Raw genomic sequence first — 10998 nt, forward strand, 5'->3', positions numbered from 1 at the left:
TGTAGTCTTTGATTTTCATCAGCAAGTGTTTCAAGTCTTCTTCACTTTCACTAAGCGAGGTTGTGTCATCTGCATGTCACATGTTGCTAATGAGTCTTCCTCCAATTCTGATGCCACATTTTTCTTCATATAGTCCAGTTTCTGGATTATTTGCTCAGCATATAGATTGAATAAATATGGTGAAAGAATACAACCCTGATACACACCTTTCCTGATTTTAAATCACACAGTATCCCCTTGTTCTGTTTGAACAACTGCCTCTTGGTCTATGCACAGGTTCCACATGAGTACAATTAAGTGTTCTGGAATTCCCGTTCTTTGCAATGTTATCCATAATTTGTTATGATCCACATAGTCGGATGCCTTTGCATAGTCAATAAAACATAGTTAAGCATCTTTCTGGTATTCTCTGCTTTCAGCCAAGATCCACCTGGCATCAGCAAAGATATTCCTCATTCCACATCCTCTTCTAATCTGGCTTGACTTTCTGGTAGTTCTCTGTCGATGTACTGCTGCAAGTGTTTTTGAATTATCTTCAACAAATTTTTACTTGCACATGACATTAACAATATTGTTTGATAATTTCCGCATTCTACTGGTTCACCTTTCTTTGGAATGGGCACAAATATGGATCTCTTCCATTTGGTTGACCAGGTAGTTGTTTTTTCAAATTTCTTGGCATAGATGAGTGAGCATCTCCAGCGCTGCATCAGTTCCTTAAAACATCTCAATTGGTATTCTGTCAATTCCTGAAGCTTTGTTTTTTGCCAATGCCTTCAGTGCAGCTTGGAATTCTTCCTTCAGCACCATTGGTTCTTGATCATATCTACCTCCTGAAATGGTTGAATGTTGACCAGTTCTTCTTGGTACAGTGATTCTGTGTATTCCTTCCATCTTCTTATGATGCGTCATTCAATATTTTGCCCATAGAATCCTTCAATATTGCAACTCGAGGCTTGAATTTTTTCTTTAGTTCTTTGAGCTTGAGAAATGCTGAGCATATTCTTCCATTCTGGTTTTCTATCTCCAGGTCTTTGCACACTTCATTATAATACTTTACTTTGCCTTCTCAAGCCACCCTTTGAAATCTTCTGTTCAGCTCTTTTACTTCATCATGTCTTCCTTTTGCTTTAGCTACTCAACAATCAAGAGCAAGTTTCAGGGTCTCTTCTGACATCCGTTTTGCTCCTTTTTTCTTTCCTGTCTTTTTAATGACCTCTTGCCTTCTTCACGTATTATGTCTTTGATGTCATTCCACAACTCATCTGGTCTTCGGTCATTAGTGTCCAATGCATCAAATCTATTCTTGAGATGGTCTCTAAATTCAGGTGGGATATATTGAGGGTTGCGCTTTAGCTCCTGTGGACTTGTTTTAATTTTCTTCAGCTTCAACTGAATTTGCATATGAACAACAATGGTCTGTTCCATAATCAGCCCCTGGCCTTGTTCTCACTGATCATATTGAGTTTTTCCATCCTCTCCACAGATGTAGTGGACTTGATCCCTGTTTTTTCCATCCCATGAGGTCCACCTGAATAGTTGCTGTTTATGTTGTTAAAAAAAGGTATTTGTAATGAATAAGTCATTGGTCTTGCAAAATTCTATCATGCTTTCCCCAGCATCGTTTCTATCACCAAGGCCGTATTTTCCAACCACCAATATTTTATTTACAACTTTCGCGTTCCAATCACCAGTAACTATCAATGCACCTTGATTGCATGTTTGATCAATTTCAGACTGCGGAAGTTGGTAAAAATCTTCAATATCCTCTTCTTTGGCATTGGTGATCGATACGTAAATTTGAATAATAGTCTTTTAACTGGTCTTCTTTGTAGGCATATGGATTATTATTCTATCACTGACAGGGTATCCACCACGTGTCTATCAGTTATAGTGTACTGTGGCGGCTTGTGTGTTGCTGTGATGCCAGAAGCTATGCCACCAGTATTTCAGATACTAGCAGGGTCACCTACGGTGGACAGGTTCCAGCAGAGCTTCCAGACTAAGACAGACTAGGAAGAAGGACTTAGTGGTCTAGTTCTGAAAAAAAAAAAAAAAAATTGGCCAGTGAAAATCTACTGGGGTTAAAGGGAGCCAATCCCAGAAATGAAGAAGGAGACCTCACTACCACCGAGAAGAAGACAGGAGTGCAGCATGTCCTTTGGACTCAGGGTCCCTGCACTGAGAACCTTCTAGATTCAGGAGACAGAGAGAGCTGTAACACTGGAGATCTAGAGAATCGGTGGCAAGCACAGCAGAGTCCAACAGCAGCAGAACCACGAGACCGCCACAAGAGCAAGGTGGCTACGGTGGACATATTGACCCATAGAGTGAGAAAGCTGTGCCCCTTTGGGCAGGATGCTTGCTGGTGGAGTGGGGTGCCTTCAGGCACTTGGCAGAGGTAGGCTCGCTGATCCACTGAGTGGAGTGACAGAACTGAGTGCGTTTGGGCCCATAGCTTACTGGAGGAGTGGAGTGCCTCCAGGCACTTATTCGCAGAGTTAAAGAGGTTTGTAACATTTGTCCAAGCAGGGCAGAGGTCAGGCTGAAGGCTGAAGGCCAAGACAGGAGGCCTATCCTGAGGGGTATGGGAGGAGCCTGGACTCAGAGAGTGGAGAGTTGCTGAGAGAGCTGTCCTGCACTGAAGAAGAGAGACTTTGCCTACATGCTGCTTGATCCTGATCCCAACTTGTAACCTGGTACTTCCCTAACATGAGTATGGTTTGTGAGTCTGTGTGGCCATTGCAATGAATTATCAAACCCAGAAGAGAAGTAGAGTGTGCTGTGGGAGTGATGGCTGGTGTCAGAATTGTTAGAAAATGTTGGAAGGTAGAGGTATGTTTGACCTCCACCTCCTAGGAATCAGCTCTGGGGTGATGCTGATGGTGATTCTCCCCCTCTCCCTCTGAAGTTAGAGGCAGCCCGATGTCTCTGCCATGCCATTTTTACACCTACCTATATATATATATATTTTTATTTATTTATATATATATATATATATATATTATAGTATATGCAAACATGAATTCCAGGTAGAATAAAGACCTAACTGCAAAAAACAAAATGTTAAAATTTTAGAAGAAAATTAAGGAGTGTGTAAGTAGCGGTGGATATCTTAGATAAGATTTAAATTTTTTTTTTTATTGTGGTGAAATATACATAACAAAACATTTGCCATTTCAGCCATTTTAAAGTGTACAATTCAGTGACATTAATTACATTCACGATGTTGTACAGCCATCACCAGTATCTGCTTCCAAGTAAATAAGACCTAAAAAAAATCACAAATATGTATAAATTTAACTAAAGTAAAAGAAAAAAATCCGCTAAAAAAAGACACCATAAGCAAAGTTAAAAGACAAGCCACAGCCAAAAACTCCAGGAGGCCATATGCAGATCTCCGGAACTCTCTCTCTGGTGGTTTGTCTCCTAAATTCCAGTTGTCATGGCCTTCCCAAATTCCAAATTTTGTCTCCTCAACTTAGACTGTTGGGTTCTCTTTGGGATCTCACTTCCTGTACTGTGACTTGGAAACTCACTCTAGGCAGTAAACTGGGCAATCACGGAGCACACTGTATTTTAATTTCCTTCTCTCAGGGCCCACTGACCTATACCACCTAGTGTCCATTGTTTGACATATTTTGTCTGGTTTTCTAATTGTCTAAGGTGGGAGAGTAAATCTGGTCAGGAAGTGGAAGTAGTCCTAGTATCATCTTTATAAAGCTTGAAAACATGCAAAAACAATGTCATATATATGTTCACACACACCCCCGCATATAATACAGCTTAAAAAAATCTACATAGGGAAGATAAATACCAATTTTTGGAGAGTAGTTATTTAGAAGGAGAGATTGGGAAAGGCTCCTTTGAAATTGAAATACTTTATAAGCAAAAGGGGCAGAACTTTAGAATTCTTTGAATATTTGTTGTAGGCACATGGATGTTCATGTTTTCTATGCACTTTTTGTATGCATGACATACTTTATAGCAAAATTTAGAAGTATAAAAAAGAAGAATACATAAACGATATTAGTTAAAGGAGCACCTTAGAAAGAAAGAGTTAAAGTAGAGTAATTAAATGTTTTGTAAGACTCCTAAGCCAGGAGGCACCGTTGGGAGTGGGGAGGTGGGGACAAAACAGTAGACAAAAGAGAGATGCAGCTCCTTCCCTTGCTGGCCGCATCTCAGGAAGGCCTGGGGTTTCCCTGTTGCTGCTTCCCTCCTGGTACTTTCTGTTCCTGTGCAGACTTTTCTTTGATGCAACCCTTCAACCCTCCAGTGCTCACAAACACCACGAAAACAATTACCATCCACACCTGGGTCACTTACTGCCCTAACTCTTGAATACTTGAACCCTTGGGTCACTGTTCCCCTCCTCTGTCATCCACATAGAGCCCCCTCCTCTGACCTTGGCCTTTCAGCTCCTTGTACTACATTCCTCCAATGACCAGCTCTTGCTTGGATAATTGGAGTAAGCTCCTGACTGGTCCCCCTTCTTCATCCTCATCCCCCATTCTGTCTATTCCTAACACAGCAGCCAGTGTGATCCTTTAAAAACATGAGATAATATCACTTCTCTGAACAAAATCCTCTAGTGACTCCTTGTGTCACTCAGAGGGAAAACCAAACTCCGTTCATTGACTTTCAAAGTACCATGTGATTTGGCTTCCTGTTACCTTTTGGCCCCCATCTCCTACTGCAGTGCCCCCACTGCTCATCACACAGGCTCCTTGTGCTCCTGGAACCTTCTAGGCATGGTCCTGTCTCAGCTATACCTGCTGCTTCCTCTGCCTAGAACCTTTGTAATCTAGGTATCTACATGGCTTGTTCTTTTTCTCACTTCTTTTCAGTCTTTGCTCCTCAGTTGTCACGTTCTTCATGAAGCCTTCCTGGCCACTTTATTTAAAACTGTACTCCCTACCCCTACAGTGCTTTCTATTCCATTCTCTGCTTTAGTTTTCTCCCTAGCATGTATCACCTTCTAATATACTATGTAATTTATTTCTCTGGTTTGTTTATTGCCTATCTCCCTCCACTGGAACATTATCTCCATGAGGACAGCAATTTTTATCTGTTTTCTTTATTGTTGTGTCACAAGTGCCTAGAACAGAGCCTGGCATAGAGAAGGTGCAGTTAAGTACTTGTGAATGACTGGAAGCTGCTTGGGCTAGCATGAGGCTATTCCATAGTTCTCCATCCCCAACCCCAGTCTCTTTGTCTACAGTGGTAACTGCTACCCCAAGGCACCTTTCAGCTTCCATGCCCACTATCTCCATGCTCCTCTCTGCCACCCTCTAAGTTGTTCTTGTGTTCTGGGCTCTGAGGACAATAGCTCACCTCTGTGCTGGACTCCAGGATTGAGGTCAGCCACAAGCCTCTCTTTCCAGAGCCTAGGACTAGGTCATCCCCTTCTTCGTTTTATCTGGATGGATAGCTGAAGAGTCCTTGGGTGGTGCAAACAGTTAATGTGCTCAGTTGCTAACCAAAAAAGCTGGAGGTTCAAGTTCACCATGAAATGTCTCAAAAGAGAGTCCTGGTGATCTACTCCCCAAAACTCAGTCACTGAAAACCCTGTGGCATATAGTTCTCCCATGAAGTGGAGTCGACTTAACGGCAACTGGTTTACAGCCAAAGAAGATCCCAGGCAGTTAAATAATATTACTGATTGTATTGTTCAGGTAGGCTAAAGTGCTTTGCCAAACAGACCCAAGCTTATCATGGATAAAACACAGTAGACGCTTCCTTCTTGCTCATCTACAGTTCAAGCCGACATTCACGTCTGTGGTGGCTCTCCTCCACATGGTGATTCAAGGACCCAGTCTGACAGCAGCTTTGCCATCTTCAGCATGTGGCTTCCAAAGTCACTCTGGTCATCATCATTCCAGCTGGCACCTAGGTATAAAGGGGGCTGAGGAGAATGGATTCAGGTGAACAATCATCGTCTTCATGCTCATGGTCAGAGAAGTAGCAGGCACAAATCTCAGCCCACAGACTCATGTGTGTAAGATGTTTCACTTAGTTCCTTCTACAACCTAATTTCTACTTTCAGTCTCAATCTGTCAGGGTGGCAGAATCTTAATTTTTGCTGATTTGGAGCTCTAGGTTCCCCTCTTTTCCAGGGGCATTATGGAGTGGAGAATGGTGCATGGTCCCTGGTGCCATCTGCACACACTGGCATTCATGGCAATGGTCACCATCCAGACTGGCCTTTGAGGATCAGCCATGCAGGTGTTGCAGAGGGTTCCTAGTTCCCATCTGTATGGCTTCTCCAGGTCTGTGACTTGCCTGCCTCTCTTGGGGACACAGAAATCATTGGGTTGCTCCCATGCCACAACAGGGCACAGCATCTCTTCAAGGCGGTCTAAGGCACCATCTTCCAAGGAGCTCCATACTCTGATTCTTATCTTATACAACTATTCTTCTTGGGGCTCATTCTAGCTCTCCAATCCTACAGCTCTGTCTGGGAATTCTATTGACTCACCTGAGCTCAACTTTGGAGCAGAGTCCTTCTCTCTGGGACCCACTGACATCTTCATAAGCAGTGCTTTTCCTTCATCTCTCTTCTCTGTCTTCCTTCTCTGCCCCAGGCTGGAGGTTTTTTCCCCTAGTATGGAGAGGAGAATAAGTCTCGCTCATTTCTAATCCACGATTCTTGTCCTTTTCTCTAAGGGCATAGGCTTTTGAAGCTCACAACTGTGAAGAACCAAACCAAACCTGTTGTTGTTGAGTCGATTCCAATTCATAGCAACCCTATAGGACCTAGTAGAACTGCCCCATAGGGTTTCCAAGGCTGTAAATCATTATGGAAGCAGACTGCCACATCTTTCTTCTGGGGAGTGGCTGGTAAGTTCAAACCACTAGGTTTTCTGTTAGCAGCCAAGCACTTAACCACTGTGCCACCAGGGCTCCTTCAACTGGGAAGAGACACCTCTGTTCTCTGCATTTGGCTATTGTAGTTTTGTCCCTTAATCTGGCTACCTTAAGGGGAAGATGGGCCAAGGGGTATAGGTGAGTGAAAGGCTTGGGTGAGAGAATTGTGAAATAGTTTAAAAACTTAATCCCACCATTTAATAATAATAATGGCAACAACTACAGTAATGATCATGTAATTAACATCCATCGAGCACTTAATGTGTGTCAGGTCCTCTCCTGAAAGCTCTACATATGTCATCTTCGTTAATCATCACAACAACTCTATGGGTAGTTACTATTAATCACATACCCCATAAGAGCATATGGAAGTTTAGTGAGGTAAAGGAACGTGCCCAGGTCTCACATTTTGCTAGTGATGGACAAACTGAAAGTTGTGCCCTAACCACTGCACTCTCCCGGCCTTTTGGCAGCACTCCTGGAGCCTCAAGACAGTAGGCCATGTAGACAGGGAGTCATTTCATTCTTCCATACTCCCTGGCATCTCACTGGCAAAGGTGGGTTGTCTCCATGGTGCTCCCACCTTCAGCCTCTTACTTAGAATCTGATGCTCCCTTTCTGCTTCTGGCCCAGTTCATCTCCCTGCAGAGTTTCTCTCTCTCTTTTTTTTTTGTTTGGCTTTACAAATGAAATACAAATTTAGCTAACAGTTCATACCACAAACAGGGAAAACTGATAAATATAAGCAGCAAACAGCACCCAGGGGTTAACACCCTGACACTAGGCACATGGAGACTTTGTGGGGAGGGTACTAGAATGCTCAGGCCTCTGCTCCCTGGGGCTCCCCAAGCCACAGTTCCTGACCACCAGGCTTCAGCTGAGTCTAGACCATCTGGGCTCATCTCCAAACAGGCAACAAATAGAATGCCTTGTTGCCTTTTCCAATAAGTAGAATGCCAGTGGCTTCAGGATGGCCTCCCAGTCCCACACTGTCTCTATTATCAGAGGACTGTTACTTTGGATTGGAGTACTTGGGTCATGCAAATGGTTAATGCACTAGGCTGCCAGCCAAAATGTTGGAAGTTTGAGTTCATCCAGAGGTGCCTCAGAAGGCCTGGTGATCTACTTCTGAAAAACCAGCCATTGAAAATCCTATGGAGCACGGCTTTACTCTGACACACATGGGGTCACCATGAGTCAAAGTCGGCTTGACTGCAACTGGTTGGTTGGTTGCATTACTCTGAATTAATAAACTCCAAATACTGAATGAGCTAACACTAAAAATCAGGTATCAGACATTCAGATCTTAGGATGGGTAAGCTGAATTAGCTAGCTCAGATCAGGACTCCTAGGAAACAGCCATTTTGATCAGCAGTGGGGAGGAAGGGGAGGAAATTTGGACCATTGTGCAGATCAGTAGGTATAGGGTATTGTGGGGAGTCTGGGAAGCCTGGTAAAGGATGCCATGTCTCTGCAGGTGAGGACTCCATCAGCACCTTGGGCCTGATCCTTGGGGTGGGGCTGTCACTGCTGCTCGTGTCCATCCTCGGCTACAGCCTGGCCAAGTGGTACCAGCGCGGGTACTGCTGGGAGGGTGAGTGAACATTGGCTGTGTTGCCAGCATCACTGCCCAGCCCCTCCACTCGCAGAGCAGTTAACAGGGCTGGGTGGGGCTGTAAACTCTCCAGCATGGCTGGATGCAAAAATATTTCCTGTGGTGGTTGCAGTGGTTGAAGACTTCAGTGGGTGGGTGAGCACTTGAGGTGGGGTAGTGGGGCCTTTAGCAAGGAAGGAGGCTCCTCCTACCTCAGCAAAGAGCTAGCTTCCTCTTCCCCAAGCCCACAAAAGTCCATTCCAGAGGATGTTGTGGGCCCAAGGCCAAGGAAAATGGGTAGACTGCCCCAGCCCCAGGTGGCCCCTGCTCTGGCTTCTTACGTGTCTGTTCTCCTGCTTGTGGGGCTTGGGCTCCAGCTTCCCTTGGTATTCCCAGCTCTGGGCACATCTGCCCCTATCAAAGAACCCTGGGTGAGCTGGGGGAGGGGGCTGCTGCAATGCTGAGAGGTAGAGAACACTTCCTGGACCTTCAACAAATCCCATGAATAATTGCTGAACACCTACTATGTGCCATACACTTTTGCCTAATATGATTTTCATTGAACTTCGACCCAAAGCAGAAGTTATCATAGCCTCCTTTTTTACAGTGAAGGACATGGGGCTTAAAGTCACAGGGCTGATAAGTGGGGGAGCCAGGATTCAAACGTAGGACTACCTCCTTTACAGAATAATTGGGGCCCTTAATGGGAGTGCTCCCTAGGGGTGTGGTCTGCCCCAAGAAAACTGGTGACTGTCTGGGAAGGTGAGGTGCACCCATGGGTGTGGGGCAGGAAGCAGACACCAAAGGGACTTGGGAGTCTCCACAGCATCTTAAAGCTCAGCCTCATCACTGAGCTCATCCAAGACAGGTGTGAGGTAGCCCAGATGTTCCCAGAGGCAGGTGGGCAGCTCTCTGTGGAGGCGCTGACTTTCTCTCTTTTGATTGTCTTCCTAGGGCCTAATTTTGTCTTCAACTTGTACCAGATCCGGTGAGTAGATCCAGGGAAGATCTGGATGAGGGTTGGGGGGAGGGTTAGGTATAACTGAGAAAGAACCAAAGACTGAGCTAGAAGTTACCACTTCCCTGCCTTATCTCCTCCCCGTGTCCCTAAGCAAACGAGAGTAAAGGAAGGAGACAGAAAGTCCATCTAGAAAAGTCCTGTGAATAAAAACTAGAACATGGACATGATCAGGAAAGCCCCTCAGGCAGGGAACATTCATTCATTCACTCATCCATCCATTCATTCATCAGTCATTTATTCAGTACAGATATATTGTAGCAGATGCTGTGGTATTAGTTTTGGGGGCTACAAAGCACAACCTCTGTCTTCAAGCATTTCCACCGTCTATGGTGGAGATGGGTCTGAATACAGTGTTCTTATGGTGGAGATGGGTCTGAATACAGTTAATGTAATCTCAGGCACAATTGGGGGGGGGCAGAAGAGAGGAGCAGGTGAGGAAAATCAGGGATTCAGGGAGTGAGCAGCATTAGAGAATCAGAAAGTCCTCTTGGGGTAGCTCATCTTGTCTACTCAGCCACGGGGCAGGGCTGCTCCTCCTCTGGCCCTGAGATGGGATAATCCCTGTTCTGGGAGATTAGTGAGTCAGTGACCTGGAGATTCCCCCACTGACAGAGAGTTCTTCCCATGCTCTAGTCTAGGGAGATGGGGTCCCGGGGAGAGGCTAGGCTCACAGCCCCAAAAGCTTGACTTAATAATCCTTCTCAGGAACCTGAAGGAACTGGAGATGGGTCCACCCTTCACCATCAGTGGCCACATCAGCAGCCCAGATGGAGGCTACATGAAGTTCTCAGACAGTCTAGTCTGATGGGGGAGCAGCAGGCTTCTGAAACTTCAGAGAGGTGAGTGAGAAGGTTGGAGAGCTTCCTGAGTGAGTCTGATGTCCAAACAAGGCCCTAAGTGGGTCCAGGCACCCAAGACTAGCACTGACACCTGCTCAGAACCCAGGGAGATTATTCGGTGCAGTCCTGCCTTCTGGGACATGGGTGCTACGGGAGATGGTCTCAGGGTCATGCTGCCTCCTTTTAGCACTGGGACTGTTCCTTTCCCACCTGTTCACCCAATCCATGCCCCTCTTTTCTTTTCAGGGAGGTTCTATTTCTACTTTGACTGAAGTGTCTAGAACAGAACTTTTAGATGGCTACTCCCCCCGCCCCACCCCCGCCCAAGAAGCATCACTCTAGAGCTTCAGTTTCTGAACTCTCTAAGCCCAGGAGCCTTCCCTGCTTCATGACTGGCAAATGCTTTGGTCACCCTCCCCTCCTCCCCCTTTAAGACCTCCCTTCTCCACATCGCAGTTGCTTCTCCCTGTTCAGGTATTTTCTCCCTCTAACAGTCCCTAATGGCCCTCCCAGTATCTCTCTCATTTCCTCCCTACAAAACACCATACTCAACTTCTCTGTGTTTCTCTGCCCCTTCCCTGTTGCTCAGGAGAAGTCTATACAGATGAGATGGCTTAGAGGAATCCTTTTTAAGCCTCATTCTCTTTTTCACCCTCCCTTTTCTTTTTCTGCAG

General features: G+C 45.3%; 1 protein-coding gene across 1 annotated transcript in view; it reads left to right on the forward strand.

The window, feature by feature from the left end:
- SMIM35 (small integral membrane protein 35) overlaps window positions 1-10998 on the forward strand; it is a 98351-nt gene that overhangs the window by 83756 nt on the left and 3597 nt on the right. Inside the window, exons 2-4 of the mRNA XM_064269006.1 lie at window positions 8348-8464; window positions 9419-9452; window positions 10191-10324. Coding sequence (XP_064125076.1) covers window positions 8348-8464; window positions 9419-9452; window positions 10191-10290 — 251 coding nt within the window. The 3' untranslated portion in view covers window positions 10291-10324. The remainder of the gene's footprint in view (window positions 1-8347; window positions 8465-9418; window positions 9453-10190; window positions 10325-10998) is intronic.

Source organism: Loxodonta africana, chromosome 15 (assembly GCF_030014295.1).
Source record: "Loxodonta africana isolate mLoxAfr1 chromosome 15, mLoxAfr1.hap2, whole genome shotgun sequence".
NCBI classification, from domain to species: Eukaryota; Metazoa; Chordata; class Mammalia; order Proboscidea; family Elephantidae; genus Loxodonta; species Loxodonta africana.